This window comes from Symphalangus syndactylus, chromosome 16 (genome assembly GCF_028878055.3).
Source record: "Symphalangus syndactylus isolate Jambi chromosome 16, NHGRI_mSymSyn1-v2.1_pri, whole genome shotgun sequence".
Lineage (NCBI taxonomy): Eukaryota > Metazoa > Chordata > Mammalia > Primates > Hylobatidae > Symphalangus > Symphalangus syndactylus.
The window spans coordinates 63,356,964-63,378,413 of record NC_072438.2 but is presented as its reverse complement, the minus strand read 5'-3'; the positions used below and the strand labels follow the sequence as shown (position 1 = coordinate 63,378,413).

At 37.9% G+C, this 21,450-nt stretch overlaps 1 protein-coding gene and 1 long non-coding RNA gene across 2 annotated transcripts in view; one reads left to right on the top strand and one right to left on the bottom strand.

Moving 5' to 3' along the window:
* LOC134732751 (uncharacterized) overlaps nt 1-21,450 on the top strand; it is a 38,885-nt gene that overhangs the window by 16,554 nt on the left and 881 nt on the right. The gene's annotated exons all lie outside the window — the stretch shown is intronic.
* The window catches only part of PLCXD3 (phosphatidylinositol specific phospholipase C X domain containing 3), a 190,196-nt gene continuing 173,996 nt past the window's right edge, over nt 5,251-21,450 (bottom strand). Inside the window, exon 3 of the mRNA XM_055245526.2 lies at nt 5,251-5,809. Within this exon, the coding sequence (XP_055101501.1) occupies nt 5,656-5,809 (154 nt within the window). The 3' untranslated portion in view covers nt 5,251-5,655. The remainder of the gene's footprint in view (nt 5,810-21,450) is intronic.

The following is a 21,450-nucleotide window of genomic DNA, read 5'->3' as shown; positions in this document are numbered from 1 at the left end:
TTAGGCGGTGCTGCCACTTTTCAGGAGCATTTCTAATATGTCGGTGTGTTTTTGGTTGTCCCAGTTACTGGGAAATGCTATATAAGGGATTAATGGGGAAACTTGGGCCTCACAACAGGCTGGCAAAGGGAAGTGTTGAACATGGTGGCGTTAATCCTGTGAAGATGTTTACTTGATTATCCCATCTGTTTTCGAGTTGCTCCTTCAAAAAGCATTTGCAGGACCTAGAGCTGACAAATGTTTTCCTTCTTGAAGGACATTATGACTGCAGATATTCATAAGGTGTCAGAACACAGGGGTATGGAGGGAGGTAGATCTCGCCCCTTATAGATAGCCCAGCTGAAAAAGACAGAAAGGCAGTGTGGATAGAATTGTGAGATTTAGGAAAAAATATATAGGACATACCCAGTTGCATTTGAATTTCAGATAAACTTTTTTTAAAGTGAAAGTATGTCTGATAAAATATATGAGAAATATGCTAAAGAAATATTGTTTATCTGAAATTTAAATTTCACTGGATATCCTGTATTTTACCTGGCAACTCTAAATATTGAAAAGGAATAACTAAGGATGGAGAAAGAAAGGAAATAAGAAAGTTAATTAATATTCTGTACTCAGATCCCAAGCCCAAAGAAGGTCACAGAATTTTTGCTTCAAGCATGACCACATGTGTAGATCCTTGTCAGTCATGAGTTTTCTATTGCTAGACTAATTCTACACGTGGGGCAGATCAGAAAAGTGTGTGGGTTGAATGCCTGTTTCCTCAAGAAGAGAACCATGTTGGAACCACCTAGTATGGATGGGCATTTAAAAGCTCTCCTAACACCAAGGCAGTTCATTTTACTTGAGAAGATTGAATTTTAAAAAAATAATGGTTTGGAGAAACAATTTTTCATGGAAAATTTATCATTAAAGAAAAATGGGTGCCATGTTGGAAAGGTCAGCTTTAGAGGTGTACTCGTTCTATTGCTGATGAAAACAAATTAGTCTGTATGATGATGAAGTTAATATATGAATTGATGTTTGATCATTTCAAAAAGCAATGGGGTGCCTCACAAGCTGGACAGTTTGCTTTTAGGAACTGAGATAGGTTCTAAAGCCCATTCCTCACAAAATTAAAAGACACCATTTTTAACAAAAGCTTAATTTCGGTTTCAATTTTAAATCCAAATTGCAAGAACAACAAAAAAGTGTTAATAAATTAAGGCTGGTCACAATGTGCCCTTTTTCTTTAGGATAAGTTTCATTTTTGATAAGATATTATATACTTACACACACATACCACATACAAGCACATACTTTTGACTCATACAAATATACATTTAAAACTAATACCTACAAAATAGTATCACAATTGAAATAACAATTACACAATTTTCAACAGATTCAATTGACACGTTTTACAAATTCTACAGAACATTTTATCATTATCATTGGGAAAACAAACAATTTAGAGCATTATTTAAAACTGTATGTAACACAGGAGCCACCAATAAGTTATGACAAATACAGCATTTACACCATGGTGTCACTGAAATCTAGCTGAAAACACTAAAGTGCTGTAAAATAAAATGCTCTTAAAAGCCTTGTTTATCATATCCTGAGGACACTGTGCATTATTTTCTATTAGCAATTAAAAGTGTGAGCACTCTGCCTATGGAACTCCTGTTTGGTTGAGTGACCAAAGATTAAAAGATTGTGTTGTTGGATCTGTAAAACTGTGAACTAAAAAACTCACGGAAACATGCATTTCCTGAGACTTCCAACTTTCCAGTCTGGAATCTTAACAAGGAAGAACCTAAACAAATAACCCTGGCTAAAAACATGTCAGAACTTCAAAGAACTTAAAACAACTTTAAGTGAAGATGTGTGTATGTGTTTGTAATTTATATTCTAGTCCATCTTGGATTCTCTAATTTGAAGTGAAATTGACAATTTAGATAGATTGTTACTGCCAGGCATTTTCTATTTCTGATGGTCTCACTTTTCATTGGTTTTCTCATTACTTTTCTCCTCTTAAATATTTAAATATTTGAATTATGTTTATATCTACTAATGGAGATATTGATTTTAAGAGTTGAAACAGCAATAGAATCAGATTGATTCGAGTGCAGTTTCAGCTTGAATAGTAAGTGTATGTGTGTGAAATGTGCATTCTGTGTGTGTGTGTATAATGTGTGTATGTGCACATACAGGTGTATACATGGCAAACATTTTGTACTCTAATACATTCACTGTTAGGTGGCACTCCATGAAAAGTAAGTTTTCCCAGTATGGCTGAAAGTAAGTATTGAGGTCATCATATAGAATACCCTAAGGCTTCTAAAAGATGCCTCCTCATTCTCTGGATTTACATGATTGTGTGGTAAATAGGGAGACATAAATGATAATGGCAGAAGAAAAATGTGCTGTATTAGTCCTTGAAAATTACAGACAGGAAAGTAAACTTAAAAATGATCTCTTTGCATATTTTCTCTCATCTCACCCACTCCTTTGATTTCCTGCTGTAGATTGGGTAAAAGTTAGATTGTATTTGTTTGGTTGTTTTGTTTTGTTTTGTTTTTTGCCTCACAGGGCTTGTGAAATAGTCGTAAGAAACAAGCAAAACAAAAAGTGCACCAAGGTGTATCTACCGCCATCTTGGCGCCCATGCGTAGCCCTTGTGCTACAAGCTCTCTGAAAAGACAATGCCCAGCTGAGACAAATGTGCATAGGCTGAGGATAAGCTTCGATTGCATATCACCATTTTTTACTTTTGGAAGGCCCGCAGCCTGCTTCCCCAGTGTGCTCCAGGGCAGGGCTAATGGATAGAAGACAGTCAAAGGCACCTTCTCTCCATTCCCCTTTCCAAGGACTCCCTTTTAGTAAACTCCCCCTCTAGCTGGAGGACCCATGGTTCCCTTCTACCTCTTCCCTCCTTTATAAATTAAGGCAAGTCCATTTACTCTCAGTGCCTGCTACATAGGCACTGTATGTCCACATGGAAACCATAGCATTGGCTTGAAAGTGCCTTTTGTCTAACAAGGTTTCTGGGTGCATATCATTAGCAGCAGTACAAAGCTTTCCCTAGTTAAAAAACTGCACAATTATTCAAAAGCTTCATCATGTTTGTTTTTTTCCAGCACCCAGTTGACAAATAGGACAGAGTTAATTCTAAGCAAACACTATGAGAAAGTATCTAGGTTCAAGAAAATACAACATAGTTACCTCTATATTTTATTCATAATATGATGAAAAATCTGTTTTCCATTATATTTATAAAATTAAATTCGTGTGTCATTGCAACTATTCTTGGCTGAGATCCTCCTGAAGGATGAATGAATAGCCAGCTAGAGAGAAAGTCTGCCCAGAAACCAAATTTACGGGACATACATTTCAATAGTCCTAATCATTTTAAAAGGATTCATATACATTTTCACATAAAGAGCAGATGTAAAAGACAGAAAGATAATAAAACTACAAGGGAAGGGAAAATGGAAAGAAGAAAAGAAATATATTTTAAAAATAAGTCCTACACTAGAATCTTTTACAAAAATACTTTAATGAGATCATCTACTCTACTCTCAAAGGTTTTATTATTCTTTTTCACACATTATTAAGGGTCTCAGTCTTAAAATTAAATTATTTAATATTATCAGTGTCTTCACTTGAAAAGAAGAATTGTACTGTGTCCATATCTGTGTGTGTTTGTGTATGTTTGAATTTGTATGCTGTCACAGGAATGGGCATATGTTTGTATATTGTATATGGCAAGATGTATACACACAACCCAAATGTATATACACATTTTTGTGTGTACATGTATGCTATTTGGTATACCACATACATACAAACTCCTCATAAACATTCTCTTCAGTATAAACAATTTCTTTCCCTCCCTTTAATTGCTAATAAGTACTATTTTCTGATCATGAGTATTTATAATCTTGAAATCAACTCGATTATTTATGACCTTGACATATATAGTTTTGAATTGAACTCCCTTATCTAAGTCTAAGAGATTAAGCCATATGTGTTACATTTAAGTTCATTAAAAGCTGAGGGCATGCTTTTATTTCTCTATGACCCTACTTTGCATAGACTGTATTATCCTAGGAAACTATTGGGGTGTGATTATTTCCAAACATGAAAATAAAATAATTCATAATTGTAAGAATTTCATCAAATTTTTTAATTGTATAAACACCTCACAATATTCCTGTGAAGTACATAGGCAAGGATTATTGTGCTCTTACTAAGTTTTTTTTTTTATTTTTTAGAGTTGTCAAATATCACAAAGACACAAAGGAGGAAGTAACACTCAAGCTGTGTCATTGTTCTTCCCTGTAGACCCAGACTATTAAACGTTAGGTTGCAGAAACTTTGTGTGAAACTTTTGCCTCTGCCTTAATCTCATCCCTCGGATGGGATGAAACTCAGAAGTGAGGAGTCAGTGCCAATTTTAAACAAGTCCACTCAGACCTCATAGATTTCAAATTTCCTAAAGATACTTCACAGATCCCTGTGACTTCATGGACATAATTTCAAACACATTGCTCTAACTGCTTCTACCAGCCTTCCTCTTTCTTTCTTTCAAGTCAAAAACTTGCAGTTTCTTGAAAAATCTTCCTTAAAATCTGGAATTTAGAATTAAATATTTGAAAATCCCAAATTGGCAGGAAAGCTTGCAGTCTTTTTTTTCTTCCTTCCTCCCTCTCTCCCTCCCTCCCTCGCTTCCTTCCTTCCTTCCTTCCTTCTTTCCCTTCCTTCCTTCCTTCCTTCCTTCCTTCCTTCCTTCCTTTTTCTTTCATCAAGAGCATCATTAAGAGGGCTTTTTAAAGAGTTCTTTTCAGAGTTTTCAATTTAACACACTTGTACCTTACCATTTACTGGGTACTTGCAGGGTAATATTATTTAAGAGATTGCCACATTAAAATGCCATACATCTCTTTCACCCCTCAACCATTTTTCCCTCTGAAGTTGGCATTCACAGTTCTCCAAAAACATTTTTCTCCTATATTTATAGCTGCCTTAAATAGAAATACTGTGAAAAACTATTATTTTCATATAACAAAAATCACTGATGATGACCTTCAGTGTTACTGATGCATGGAAACTGATTTGATGCAGATTTTCTATGGCCAAAAGTTAGCTATGATTGCCCAACTGCAGATGACTATAGAGTATTATAACAAGTCCCACAAAACAAGTAAGTTTTAAGACAACAATGTAATACACAAAATGTTGGGCATTCAATTGTTTTGATTCCCATACAGCATCTGATTAGAAAGAGCGAGCAAGAGAGGGAGCAGAAAGGTTACAGGATATAGACAGTGTAGGAGCCATAGGCTGGAAATAGAGAACCTAATCAAGTAAACACTCATGAATTCTATGTTACAAAGACTAATTTTGAGAAACAAAGTTACTGGTCTTCTTTTTTTTTTATTCCTAACACTAGAAGTAGATTTTGCTCATCAAATGGGAAATGAAATATTTATAGTAATGAAGAGTATGACTGTAATCACTGAAGAAACAGTTTTTCCCCTTTTCCCACCCACTACTAGCCCTATTCCCTTCAGAGACTCAGTGGAATAGGAAGATCAGAGTGTTTACAGATAATATGCCCTAATACAATGAGCCTTCTCCATCTTATTCATGGAAACTCAAGTAGTGCTATCAAGTGTTGGCTTCTCCTTCATCAAAGACATAGTTGAGCTTTATGACAGTGCTGATAAAGTCACCAAGTTCTACAAAATCGGCAGTGACAATATTGATGCCACTCTCTCCTGGCTTCTGTGTGCGGACCCACTGCATCATGGCGGGAAGAGCTCTGAGAAAGGAAACAAAAAGAAAAGTCACAGAAGGCAAGATACTATTTTTCAAGCTCTACAATTCTCAGTCTTCCCTTTAGTTTCTAGCTTATTAAAATAAATGTTTCACGTATAGGTACAGGAAGGGGAAAAGGCCAAATGGACTCTGGGGATTTCTTAACCTTTGAAGAAACTCTGCAGGAGAAATATTCACTATATTGATCCGTACTGGAGTCCTCATCTTGGCAGATCCCAGATACTGTGATAGTTTATAATGACACTTCCCTACTAAGAAAACAACATTCTTGCATTTGTATTCTGATTTAACATGGTGTCATCACAAACCCTGCAAAACTATGGATTGGGGAGGTCAGAGATGAATACATGCACTTAGCAAACATTTGTTATGAACCCACTATTATGAGGAAATGTGCTAAGATATTGTAAATAGACATAATAGTAAAATCCCCTGCCTTCAAAAAGTACACAGTTTGGTGGTGGATAGGCAGACAAGGAAGAAATTGTAGCACAATATAATCAGGGCTCATTCCTTCAAACACATTTACTGGGCACCTATTAAGTTCCAGCCATCACTGTAGGCACCTGGAGGATTCAAGTGAACAAAACAGATAAAAATATCTTTCCCTGTGGAGCTTACATTCTCATAAGGAGAAACAGACAATAAACAATAGTCATAAAAATGTGTAGTTTGATAAGAGGGAATAAGTGCTATAAAAATGGAGCAAAGAAAGGAAGATTAGGAATCTGCAGGTGGGAAGGAGTGATGCAGATTGCATTTTAAAATAGGGTGGCTTAATAGGCCTCAGTGATAAAGGGACATTTGTACAAAGGTTTGAAGGAGACAGGGGAGTTAGTCATGTGGCTATCTAGGGAAAGCATCCCAGCTATTGCCATGGCACTAAAGGGGTAGCATGCTTAAGCTTAGAGAAAAGAAGAGAGTAGTAAAAAAATGAGGATAATGAGGAAAAGGGGGCAGATTCTATAGGGCACATTAGGCCATTATAAAAGTTTTGATGTTCACTCTGAGTAAAATAGGGGGCCTTTGAAGTATCTTGAGCAGAGGAGCAATGTGATTTGACTTTCACTATAAGAGCTCATTCATCACCATGAGATTATAGTGGAGAGTCATCTAGCATAGCCTGGAAAATCAAGGAAAATCTTCTGAAAACCTTTCAGAAGAATGCTTCCTAAAATAAATATTGAAGGATTAGGAAGATTTAGCTGGATAAAGGTGAGAATGGTAGATGGAGGATGGTGCAATGCACTTTCAAGCAGAGGAAATACCATTTTTTCATTCACTGACAGAATTATGGTGTGTGCTTAGGAGCAATAGATCCAGGCAGACAGATACAGGTGATGTTAATGATGATGTCCAGCATCTTCTGACAGCGTACTGGAATGAGAACTACTATAACTTGGGCAGGGCAGGAAGGGAAGTTTCCATGACAAAAGGATAAATGAACAGGCCAGAGACATGATAGTGTATTAACAAAGAAAGTTTGAGGGAAATACATGTGAACATTAAATTCCTGGATGAAATGGAGAGGGAGAGGGAGAGAAAAGGGAAAAAGGGGAGGAGAGTTTAAAAACCTAGAGGAAGTTGTATAAAAAAGGTAAGGTAGTTTTGAAAGATGTTAAAGAGAAAAAAAAAGCCCAGACAATAGAGGGCCTTGAGAAATACATAACAACTGAATTGGGAGGCTGAGCAAGATGGTGGAACAGAAGGCTCCGCATACCCCTGCAAGGTCATTGTCCTTCCTGCCAGGATACCAAGTTAACAACTATCTACATAGCAAAAAACACCTTTATAAGAAATAAAAATCAGATGAGTACCTTTAGTACCTGGATTTAACTTTATATCGCTGAAAATGCCACAGAAGAAATAGAATAAACAGTCCTGAATCACTGACACCATCCCTCTCAACCTCCACCAGCAATGGCCTGTTGTGGAGAGCATCTCTGGGCTCTGGGCAAGGGAGAATACAGTAATTGTGAGGCATTAAACTCAGTGCTGTCCTGCTAGAGCAGAAATGAAAACGAGACCCAACTCAGCGGACGCCCAGTCACACAGGGAATATTTAAACCAGGCCTAGCCAGAGAGGAATCACAGATCCCAGCAGTCAGAACTTGAGTGCCTGCAAATCTCACCACAGAGGGCTACAGTGTTCTGTGTCTGCAAGTAAATTTGAAAGGCAGTCTAGGTCATAAGAACTGCAACTCTTAGGCAACTCCATACTGAGACATCAGCTTAGGTAACCAAGGGAGTGTTGGCATCACCTCTCCCCTAAACCCAGGCTGCACAGCTCATGGTTTAAAAAGAGACCCCTTTCTTCCACTTGGGAGAAGAGGGGGAAGAATGGTGAGGACTTTTTCTTGCCTCTCGGATACCAGCTCAGCCACAGCATGATAGGGTACCAGTCAGAGTCATGAGGTCCCCCTTCCAGGCCCTAGCTCCCAGATAACATTTCTAGACACAACTTGGGCCAGAAGGGAACCTGCTGCCTTGAAGAAAAGGATGTAGACCTACCAGCATTCATCACCTGCTAACTGAAGAGCCCTTGGCTCCAGATAACCAGCAGAGATATCCAGGTACTACATCTTGGATCTTGGGTGAACCTCTGAGACTTGCTGGCAAGTAAGACTCAGCATATTACTAGCTATGGTGGCTGTGGGACAAAATTTCTTCTTGTTGAGAAAAGCAGAGGGAAAAGTAAAGGGGACTTTGTCTTGCACCTCAGGTACCAACACTGTCATGGTGGGTAGAGCACCAAGCAGACTCTTAGGGTCTCTGATTCCAGGACTTCACTGTTGGATGGCATTTCTGGACCTGCCCAGGGTCAGAGGGAGCCCACTGCCCTGAAGAGTGAGTCCCAGGCTAGGCAGCATCCACCAGAAGCAGACTTAAGAGATCTTGGACCTTAAGGGAACATCAGTGGTAGTCTGGAAGTACTCATCATGGCTAGGGTGGTGGTGGCTATAGGGTGAGGCTCCTGTACCTTTGGAAAGGACAGGGAAGACTGGTAAGGACTGTGTCTTGTGTTTTTAGTGCCAGTTCAGCTGCAATGTAATAGGATACCAGATAGATTTCTAAGGTTTTTGGCTCTATTCCCTGACTCTAGATGGCACTTCTGGACCCACCCAGGGCTTGAGGGACCATGCCATCCTGAAAGGAAGGATACAGACATGGCTGGCTTTGCCACCTGCTGATTGTTCAGCCCCAGGGCCTTGAGAAACCATACACAATAGCCAGGGACTGGTTACAGCAGGCCCTGCGTGAGACCCAGTACTTTGCTGGCTTCAGGTGTGACCCAGCACAGTCATAGTGGTGGTGGCCACAGAGGTGCTTGTGTCATTCCATCCGTAGGTTCAGGTGGTTCAAAATGGAGTGGGAGACTGTATGTTTGGAAGAAAGTAAGGAAAGAGAACAAATCTCTGCCTGGTAACTTAGAGAATTCTCCCATATCTGGACCAAGGCCATCAAGGTAGTACAAGTCGTCAGGAATCACAGCATTACTGGTCTTGTGGTGCCCCCTAAAGCAGATACAGTTTAGATCACAATACCCAAGTCTTTTCAAATTTCCAGAAGGCCTTCCTGAGAAGGATGGCTACAAATAAGCTCAGACAGCAAAGACTAGAATAAATGCCTAATTCTTTAATGTCCAGACATTGAAGAATATCTAACTAGCATCAACACCATCTGGGGAAAGGTGACCTCACCATATGAACTAAATAAGGCACCAGGGACCAATCCTGGAGAAACAGAGATACGTGACCTTTCAGACAAAGAACTCAAAGTAGCTGTGTTAAGGAAACTCAAATAGGTACAAAACAACACAGAGAAGGAATTCAGAATTCTATCAGATAAATTCAATTAAGATATTAAAATAATTAAAAAGAGTCAAGCAGAAATTTTCTGGAGCTGAAAAATGCTATTGGTATACTAAAGAATGCATCAGAGTCATTTAATGGCAGAATGGATCAAGCAGAAGAAATAGTGACCTTGAAGACAGGGTATTTGAAAATATACAGAGGAGACAAAAGAAAAAAGAATAAAAAACAATGAAGCATGCCTACAGGATGCAGAAAATAGGCTGAAAAGGGCAAATCTAAGAGTTACTGGCCTTACATAAGTAGAAAAGAAAGACATAAGGGTAGAATGTTTATTCAAAGAAGTAATAACAGAGAACTTCCCAAACTTAGAGAAAGATACTAATATCCAAACACAAGAAGGCCAGAAGAGCATGGCATGACATATTTAAGGTGCAGAAGGAAAAAAACTTTTACCCTAGAGTGGGATATCTGGCAAAAATATCCTTTAAACATGAAGGAGAAATAAAGACTTTCCCAGATAAAGAAAAGCCAAGGGATTTCATCAATACCAGACCCGCCCCACAGGAAATGGTAAAGGGAGTACTTCAATCACAAAGAAAAGGACATTAATGAGCAATAAATAATCAGTAGAAGGTACAAAACCTACTGGTAATGGTAAGTACACAGAAAAACAAAGAATATTCTAACACTGTCACTGTGGTATGTAAACTACTCTTATCCTCAGTAGAAAGACTAAACAATGAACCAATCAAAAATAAAAACTACAACAAAATTTCAAGGCACAGTCAGTACAATAAAATATAAGTAGAAACAACAAAATGTTGAAAAGTGGGGGGATGAAGTTAAGGCATATTTTTATCAGTTTACTTTTTGTTTACTTATGCAAATAGTGTAAAGTTGTTATCAAGTTAAAATAATGAGTTATAAGATAGTATTTGCACACCTCCTGGTAACCTAAAACCAAAAACATGCAATGGATACACAAAAAATAAGAAGCAAGAACTAAATCCTATCACCAGGGAAAGTCAACTTCACTAGAGGAAGACAGGAAGGAAACAAAAAAGGAAGAGAAGACCACAACACAACCAGAAGACACATAACAAAATGGTAGGGATAAGTCCTTACTTATCAATAACAACATTGAATGTAAATGGACTAAACTCTCCAATCAAAAGACATAGCCTGTCTTAATGGATGAGAAAACAAGACCCAATGATCTATTGCCTACAAGAAACACATGTCACCTGTAAAGACAGACATAGACCGAAAATAAAGGGCTGGAAAAAGATTCCACACCGCTGGAAACAAGCAAGCAAACAAACAAACAAAAAAAGCAGGAGTTGCTATACTTATATCAGACAAAATAAATTTAAAGACAAAAACTGTAAGATGAGACAAATAATGTCACTGTGCCATGATAAAGGGTTCAATTCAGCAGGAGGATATAACAATCGTAAATATATATGCAGTCAACACTGGAGCACCCAGATACATATAATAAATATTTTTAGAGCTAAAGAGAGAAATTGGCCCTAAAACAATGATAGCCAGAGACCTCAACACCCTACTTTCAGTATTGAACAGATCTTCCAGACAGAAAATCAAGAAACATCAGACTTAATCTGCAGTATAGACCAAATGGATCTAATAGATATTTACAGAACATTTCATCCAAGAGCTTCAGGATACACATTTTTTTCCTGAGCACATGGATCATTCTCAAGGATAGACCATATTTTAGGTCACAAAACATCTTAAAACATTCAAAACAATCTAAGTAATATCAAACATCTTCTCTGACCACAATGGGATATAACTAGAAATTGATGACGAGAGGAATTTTGAGAGTTATACAACTACATGGAAATTAAACAGTATGCTCCTGAATGACCAGTGGGTCAATGAAGACATTAAGAAGGAAATCAAAAAATTTCTTGAAACAAATAATAATGGAAACATAACACACCAAAACCTATGGGATACAGCAAAAGCAGTACTAAGAAGGAAGTTTATAGCTACAAGTGCCTATGTCCCAAAAGAGAAAAAACTTCAAATAAACAACCTAATGATGCATCTTAAAAAACTAGAAAACCAAGAACAAACCAAACCCAAAATTAGTAGAAGAAAAATAATAAAGATCAGAGTGGTAATAAAGGCAATTGAAATCAAAAAAATACAAAAGTTCAATAAAACAAAAATGTCATTTGTTGAAAAGTTAAGCACAATGGACAAACCTTTAGCCATACTGAGAAAAAAAAAGAACATCCAAATAAATAAATAAAATCAGAAATGGAAAAGAGACATTACAACTGACATTGCAGAAATTCAAAAGTTCATTAGTGGCTACTATGAGCAACTACATGCCAATAAATAGGAAATCCTAGAAGAAATGAACAAATTCCTAGACACATACAACCTACCAAGATTGAACTAAGAAAAAATTCAAAACCTGAACAGACTGATAACAAGTAATGAGATCAAAGCCATAATAAAAAGTCTCCCAGTAAAGAAAACCCTGAGACCTGATGGCGTCACTGCTGAATAATTCTACTAAGCATTTAAAGAAAAACTAATAGCAATCCTACTCTAATTATTTTGAAAAATAGAGGAGGAGGGAATATTTCCAAACTCACGCTATGAGGCCAGTATTACCCTGATACCAAAACCAAAGACACATCTAAAAACAAAAAAAAAGAAAACTACAAGCCAATATTGCTGATGAATATTGATGTAAAAATTCTTAACAAAACACTATCAAACTTAATTCAGCAATACATTAGAAAGACCATTCAATCATGACCAATTGGGATTTATTCCTGGGATGCAAGGGTGGTTCAACATATGCAAATCAATTAATGCTTTGGTTTTTTTATTTTTTATTTTTTTGAGACGGAGTCTCGCTCTGTCACCCAGGCTGGAGTGCAGTGGCGTGATCTCGGCTCACTGCAAGCTCTGCCTCCCGGGTTCACACCATTCTTCTACCTCAGCCTCCCGAGTAGCTGGGACTACAGGCGCCCGCCACCATGCCTGGCTAATTTTTTGTATTTTTAGTAGAGACGAGGTTTCACCATGTTAGCCAGGATGGTCTCGATCTCCTGACCTCATCATCCACCTGCCTCAGCCTCCCAAAGTGCTGGGATTACAGGCGTGAGCCACCGTGCCTGGCCACAAATCAATTAATGTGATACATCACGTCAGAAAGAAGAATGAAAACCGTATGATCGTCTCAATTGATGCTGAAAAAGCATTTGACAGAAGTCAACATCCCTTCATTATAAAAAAATCTTTTAAAAAACTGGAAATAAAATGAACATATCTAAACATAATAAAAACCATATACAACAGACCCACAGCTAGTATCATACTGAATGAGGAAAAACTAGAAGCTTTTCCTCTAAGATCTGGTACATGACAAGGATGCCCAGTGTCACTGCTGTTATTCAAAATAGTACTGGAATTTCTAGCTAGACCCATCAGACCAGAGAAAGATACAAAATGCTTCCAAATTGAAAAGAAAGTCAAATGTCCCTTGTTTGCAGATGATATGATGTTATATTTGAAAAAACATAAAGACTGTAAGAAAACAGAAGTGATAAACAAATTCAGTAAATTTGCAGTATACAAAGTCAACATACAAAAATCAGTAGCATTTCTGTATGCCAACAGTGAACAATGTGAAAAAAGAATAAAAGAAGCAATCCCATTTACAATAGCCACACATAAAATTAAGTACCTAGGAATTAACCAAAAAAAGTGAAAGATCTCTATAATGAAATCTGTAAAACACTGATGAAAGAGGACACCAGAAACAATGGAAAAATATTCCATGTTTATGGATCGAAAGAATCAATACTGTTAAAATGTCCATACTACTCAAAGCAGTCTACAGATTTAATGCAATCTACTATCAAAATACTAATGATATTCTTCACAGAAATAGAAAAAGCAACCCTAAAATTTATGTGGAACCACAAAAGACCCAGCATAGCCAAAGTTATCCAAACCAAAAAGAACAAAACTGGAAGAATCACATTACTTTTAAATTATCCTGCAGAGAAATACTAACTAACACAGTATGGCACTGGCATAAAAACAGACACATAGACCAACAGAAAATAATAAATACAGAAGCAAATTCACACATTTATGGTGAACTCATTTTTGACAAAGGTGCCACAAACATACACTGGGGAAAAGACAGTATCTTCAGTAATGGTGCTGGGAAAATCTGATATCCATATGCAAAAGAATAAAACTTGGCCACTATCTCTCACCTCTCACCATATACAAAAATCAGATCAAAATGGATTAAAGACTTAAATCTAAGACCTCAAACTGTGAAACTACTATAAGAAAACTTTGGGGAAAATCTCCAGGACATTGGTCTGGGCAAAAATTTCTTGAGCAATACCCCATAAGCACAGGCAACCAAACCAAACATGGACAAATGGGATCACATCAAATTAAAAGGCTTCTGCACAGTGAAGGATACAATCAACAAAGTGAAGAGACAACCCACAGAATGGGAGAAAATATCTTCAAACTACCCATCTGACACGAGATTAATAACCAGGATATATAAGGAACTTGAACAACTTTATAGAAAAAAAGCTAATTAATTAAAAGATGGGCAAAATATTTGAACAGACATTTCTCAAAAGAAGACATACAAATGGCAAAGAGACATATGAACAGATGCTCAACATCATTGATTATCAGAGAGATGCAAATCATGTCATCCAAGTTAAAATGGTTTATATCCAGAAACAGGCAATAACAAATGCTGGAGGGGACATGGAGAAAAGGGAACCCTTGTATACTGTTGGTGGGAATGTACATTAGTACAACCACTATGGAGAACAGTTTAGAGGTTCTTCACAAAACTGAAAATCGAGCTACCATGTGATCCAGCAATCCCACTGATGGGTATATACACAAAAGATAGAAAATCAGTATATTGAAGAGATACCTGCACTCCTATGTTTGTTGCAGAACTGTTTGTAATACCCAAGATTTGGAAGCAACCTAAATGTTCACCAACAGATGACTGGATAAAGAAAATGTGGCTGGGCATGGTGGCTCACGCCTGTAATCCCAGCACTTTGGGAGGCCGAGGTGGGCAGATCATGAGGTCAGGAGATCGAGGCCATCCTGGCCAACACGGTGAAACTCCGTCTCTACTAAAATACAAAAAATTAGCTGGGTGTTGTGACGCACACCTGTAGTCCCAGCTACTCAGGAGGCTGAGGCAGGGGAATTGCTTGAACCCGGGAGGCGGAGGTTGCAGTGAGCCGAGATTGCACCACTGCACTTCAGCCTGGCGACAGAACAAGACTCTGTCTAAAAAAAAAGAAAAGAAAAATGAAAATGTGGTACATATACACAATGGAGTACTATTCAGCCACAGAAAGGAATAAGATAAGATTCAGTCATTTGCAACGACATGCATGGAACTGGAGATCATTATGTTAAGTGAAATAAGCCAGGTACAGAAAGACAAATATCACACGTTGTCACTTATTTATGGGATCTAAAAATCAAAACATTGAACTCATGGACACGGAGAGTAGAAGGATGGTTACCAGAGGCTAGGAAGCATAGTGGGAGAGCTATGGACGAGGTGAGGTGGCTAGTAAGTATAAAAAAACGTTAGAAAGAAGAAATGAGATCTATTTGATAGCACAACAGAATGACTATAGTCAATAATAACTATACATTTTAAAATAACTTAAAAAGTGTAATTGGATTGTTTGCAACTCAATGGACAAATGCTTGAGGGAATGGATACCCCCTTCTTCACAGTAAGCTTATTTCACATTGCATGCCTTTATCAATACATCTAATGTACCCATAAATATATACACCTACTATATACCCACAAAAATGAAAAATAAAAAGAAATACATAGCAACTGAAAACTGTTAGCTGGGGGAATACTATGATTAGATTAGTGATTTAGAGATTAGTTTGCCTTCAGTGTAGACAAGTGATGGGAGAGAGCAACACTAGGGGCAGAAATCGCAATTAGGAGCTGCTGAAGTAATCCAGACCAAAGATAGTGGTTGCTTGAATTGCAGTAGCAGCAGTGTATATATATCTGAAAGATACCTGAAATCTAGATATCATCTAAAATGACATCTGATATGAAACTGGATGTAGAAGGAGAGGAAGAAAGGGGCCATGAATTATGCCTAGATTTCTAGAAGTATTCTGGCAGGTGGACATCATTCACTCATCTTGGAAAGACAGGAGCGAAGGCTTTCTAGCAAGCATGATAAGTTCAGTCTGATATATGTTGACTTTGAGGTGACTTCGGAACACATGAGTTGAGATCTCAAGTGGCAGTTAAGTACGGATCTTATATGCAGGACAGAGAGCTGGTCAGAAGTCATCACAAACAGAGAATAGCTGGAGCTGTGAACGTGGATAAGATCACTTAGATTTTGAGGAGGAGGAAGAAAAGAGAAAAAATCAGAAGCATTTAAGGGATGGGCAGGAAAATGGATTCCATAGAAGGCAATCAAAAGTAGATATAGAAGTAGGAGGAAAATCAGGAGCATATAGTGTCATGAAAATCAAGAAAAGAAGGAAGCCATGCTCCTTTTGGAAACAAAGAAGAACTGAGTGAGATTGAAGCAGGGAGTGCGATAAATGTGCATTTCCCCAGATCTCAGAAAGTATATTTAGTCTAAAGAAATTCAGCCCATTCAGACAACACTGGGTCAACGGCCTTGAGCTACACTAATCCCTGGCTAGTACCTTAAAAATCCTGATCCATAATTTCAGCATATACATTTTCCTGTAAGACCCAGATAGAGGAGGACTCAGTTGTTTCTAAACTAGCATAATGTGGACCTAAATGGCCCAATGCCTTTAGGAAATAGAGTAGCAGGTGGAGACATTTGGTCCCCACAGCAATAGTTTTAGAAGATAATTCTATCTTAAAATGGACAATCTGGATCCCATGTCTGAATACACAGACATGAGTGTATTCAAATTCATTAGAACGACAGATACTGTGACAGTATGTGTGCAACTACTCTGGTTGAATCCATAACTTTCTCTTCTGGCCTTGCTAGAACAGATGAAGTGGCTCTGCTGTGCCTGTGGCATCACCTTTGCATATATGAGAAGACCAGTGCTCTTTGGAAATAGTATCACAACCAGTGTATTTCCTGGGAAGAATGATTTTTCAACAGACTCACTCACCTTGAGAGGTGAGAGGCGGAGTAGATAAGTGTGATGCTGAGGCCAGTATTGATTCTGTGTTAGCCTTAACTGAGTAGCTTGTTCAGCAGATCCCTTGGGTACTACGTCATGGGAGGTCCTGAGCAACCAAATTCACATCTCAGAACCTTGATTATCATGGAAACAGCACTTCAGATGCCGTCTGTTACTCAGAAGTTAAAATTTCTAGGCCTGAATTTAGAACAACTAATTGTTATCCCCACAGGGAGAGGTTAGAACACAAGAGTGTTCTTTATTGTTTCCCCATAAAATAGATTGCTTTGAGAATTGAGGAAACATTGTTTCCAAATAACTTGTAGTCCTTAGATGAAATATGAATATTACATTTAAAATATCATTCCTCTGAGTCATGGGAATATTTCTATTTTCTGTTCAGGCATACTTTCCTAAAGTCAATATGATACCAGAGACAAAACAAGCAATAATGCCAAGTTAAATCTCAAATACTCAGACAGTCTCAAGTAGAATTATGTTAAACAAAAAGACTCACTGTACTGGATTAAAACTAGCAAATGCTACTGAAGTTACAACAATTATTTAGAACAGCATTTCTTAATCTTTTATCATTATTACCTCCCAAGGAGCTTTTTTGAATATTTTTTTTCTATTTGTCCTCCTCCTCCATGAAATTTTAACACTACAGATATATTGTATGACTGTTTATATATCTGTGCATTACATGTAAAAAGAAAACATTTTTTGTTTGCTGTCTGAAGAACCAATTTTTGTTTTTTTGCCATTGATAATGTATGATGTACAGCTAATTAGGACATTGCTGGTTATACTTGGTGTCGGACAGATAATAAGAATGAACTGAAAGATGACTCTGGTGGTAATAAAATGCCACCAATGTAACAATTTTTATGGTATAAGACTGTCTTAGTCTGTTTGGGGCTGCTATAACAAAATACCATAACCTGGGTAGTATATAAACAACAGAAATTTATTTCTCAAAGTTTTGGAGGCTTAGAAGTCCAAGATCAATGTGCTAGTAGATTTGGTGTTTGGTGAGGGCTCCTTTCTTGATTCATAAGTGGAGTTTTCTCATTGTATCTCACATGGTGGAAGGGCAAACAAGATCCCTCATGCCTCTTTAACAAGGGCACTAATCTCATTCATGGGGACTCTGCCCTCACAACCTAATCGCCTCCCAAAGTCCTCACTTCTTAATGCCATCATCTTGAAGGTTAGGATTTCAACATATGAATTTGGGGAGACACAAACATTTGGATCATAGCAAAGAAAAACTGGTTAAACTTTATTTAAATCACCTATCTTTCTATCCCTCCATTCATCCATCCATGCATTCATCTAACAAAGATGTATTGTGCATCAGTGGTGCTACTTGTAACTCCCTAGGGCCATTTCAGAGTTTAGACTTTCCTCATCTCTCCTGGAGAGATGTTACCACAGTCTTGTGCCTATGTTCCTTTTTTGTGTGTTATCTACATCACAGTCAGGACAATGTTTCTCAAATTAATTTGAGCATTATTATTCCTCTTCATGAACAGCTACAAATTCATCCTTCACCTGCAAGATATACCCAACTCTTCAGCAGTGTGTATGAGTTTTTCCTATCTCTCCCATATCAGCTGCCATCTCCTCCTCAACCTCATTTATTGCTACTTCCTGTTCATTTGTTCTCCAGTGACACTGAAATGCTTGTATTTTCCCCCAAACATGCCCTGCGGTTTCATGCTTATGTATTTTTTTCAGGCCTGTCTTATTCCAATACCTTTCTTGGCCAATTGCTCCCTACCATTTAAGATTTGGCCTGGGCATTATCTCAACCCCTCCCATCCAAATCTGAGTGAAGATCATTTTTCTTTATGTTTTATGCCTCTTAAGCATAGTTCTGTGAGTGCACATAGCACATAACATTGTGATTATCCATTTCCATGCCAATTTTTACCAGTACCTGCCCATTAAAATATCATATTGTATCCATTAATACATCCCCTGTACCTACCACAATCCCTAGGATCCAAAGGGAAAACAACACATTCATTGAACTCCAACTGCCTGGGCTCAGGTGGCTCAAAGTTTAAGAAGCAAAATAGACGTAAACCCACCATGACAATATGATATGGTACAATAGAAGTGGGCATAGGATTCTGTGGGAGCACAGTAGATAAAATCATTCATTTTACTTGGGAGAAATTAAGGAGGAATTTAAGGACCATTTCACAAAACAGAGGCTATTTGAACTTGGTCATGCCTAGGCCCTCTTAAGATAAAGAGAAAGGGGTTCCAAAGAAGGTGAAGGAAGGTATCATAAGAAAAGGGAACAGCACATGCAAAAGCATATGGGCATGAAAGAAATGATGCAACTAGGAAGGACGTGGGGACCGGAGAGCAGGGGCCCTGGAGATGTGGGGGACTGACTGCAGTTGAGAAGAAGCAGAAAAGATCTTTGGCCAGATCGTTAAGGACTTCCTTTGACATGCTGTGGAGTCTAAGCTTGACTTTATATGCAAATAAAGGTTTGTCCAATTAAAGAAGTTTAAAAAAAAATTCTCATGCAAAGAAGAATCTAATATTAGTTCCATCCAAAGGCTCCTGAGACATTGAAACTTGTATTTTCTTCACCTATAAATAAAGAGCTCATTGTCTTCCTTTGAAACTTCTCAGATTGCTGTGAGAGTCTAAAAAAGCCTTAATTCATTCATATTACCCCTACCTGTCTTTATAGCCAAGATGTTACTAGTGGAAATTTTAATATTATCCACGAGTATCATGAAGGAAAATATTTCTAAGTGAGTTATGTAATCTGAAGAGATAAATTCCCTTTGAATTTGTGTATTAACATTTTAACATCTATTTATAGAATGATCTACTTTAGTATAGAAGGATGTGATTATATAGTTACTGTGATGTTAAAAATGTCCCCTCACCATTCTTTGATCTTTCTTTTCATTAGATGTTGGATTTTTTCTTTTTTAGAGACAGTGTCTCACTCTATCACCCATGCTGCAGTGCAGTGGCATAGTCATAGCTCACTGTAACCTCGAACTCCTGGACTCAAGCAATCCTCCTGCCTCAGCCTCCCAAAGCACTGGGATTACAGGCCTGAGCCACTGTGCTTGGCAGATGCTGGATTTATAGTGTGGATTAGACTCTGATTGCTTGCAAGACCTCACTGACTACCAGGAGAATCATTTCAAGATAAATGAAATTTAAAAAAAAATTCATAGCACTACTGTCAGTTCTAGAGCAAGACTGTTTCTGTTCATGTTTAAGCTCCATTTATTATGAGCAAGTTGGTCATCACTCTAAGCCTCAGTTTTACCATCTATAAAGTGGGTATAATAATGAGCATTAAATTAGTGCATGTAGAATGATGAGAAGAGTGCTTGTCTCTCTGTAGTGGTGTTGCATTCAATAATCACTGAGTGACAGCCTGTCAATTCACTGCTTCAGTAGGGGATTCTGAGAGCTGGGGATTAACACCTGGGCATAATACAGTTGTGATATAAAAATGAGTCTGCAGGATTTCTTTCCAACTTTCACAATTCCAAAGACAGAAAGGAGGGGGATAATAACGTCCTGGTGCTGTCAGACAAGACTGGTGATGAGGCATTTGGGGAAGTATTCTTGGAATGGCTTTGTTTCCTGGGCACATAATTGTGGCAAATATCTGAGTATCCTTTTCCCACTGCAGTATCTAAAGTAAGTTGGTACCACAGCAGGTCCCAAATTTGGCATGTGAGGTCTCAAAGCCCCTCTGGAATGTGAAGCTCTTCTGAGGAAAGGCATCTTCAAACTGATTACAGGATTCTTAGAAGAGAAACAGGGAAGCCTACAGGAATCAGAAAACCTCCCTCCTCCAAAGAAGCCACAAGAGTGAAGAGATGTGAGAACCAGAGGTTGTCTTCTGATATGCTGACATTAAGAACTGGTTTTAAAAAGATTTAAAGAAAAAGATTTAAGAGTTGGAAATGCTGAGGAGTTCTTTTGCAGGTCATACTATTGAGTTCAGTAACCCGCAATGTGCTGACCTTGACTTGTTATTTCATGTCAATCTCCTGCTTAGAATGTTTCAATTACCTCTCAGTGCTTTCAGAACAAAGGTAAAAATGCTTCACTGGCCTACAGGGCCCTGAACAATGGCCACTAGAGGTTTCTTCAGTTTCATCTCTTGTCATTCTCCCCATCAGTGAAAGCTAGCCACGATATCAGTCTTGCTCATCTTGACCAGCCTAATTTTCCCCAGGGAAACTTCTGGTTTTTTGTTGTTGTTGTTGTTGTTATTTGTTTTGTTTTTCCAAGATGCCTTATCTTCCCTGCCCCATCACTTGGTGTTAAAAGAGAAATTTCAGTTCTGGTCCTGACTAGAGTAATGTACTTTCATCTTTCAGGTGAAAGTTTAAATGTCACTTCTTCAAAACACTAGTCAGAATTGTAATCGTATTTATGCGTTTGATCAATATCTGTCTCCCCAACTAGACTGTAAGCTCTTTGAGGGCTGTTTTCCCACTGTTGTAGCCTGGGTGCTTAGTACAGCACGTGGCACAGGCTAAGGACTCAGTAAATATTTGCTGAATAAATGAACAGGCTTTTC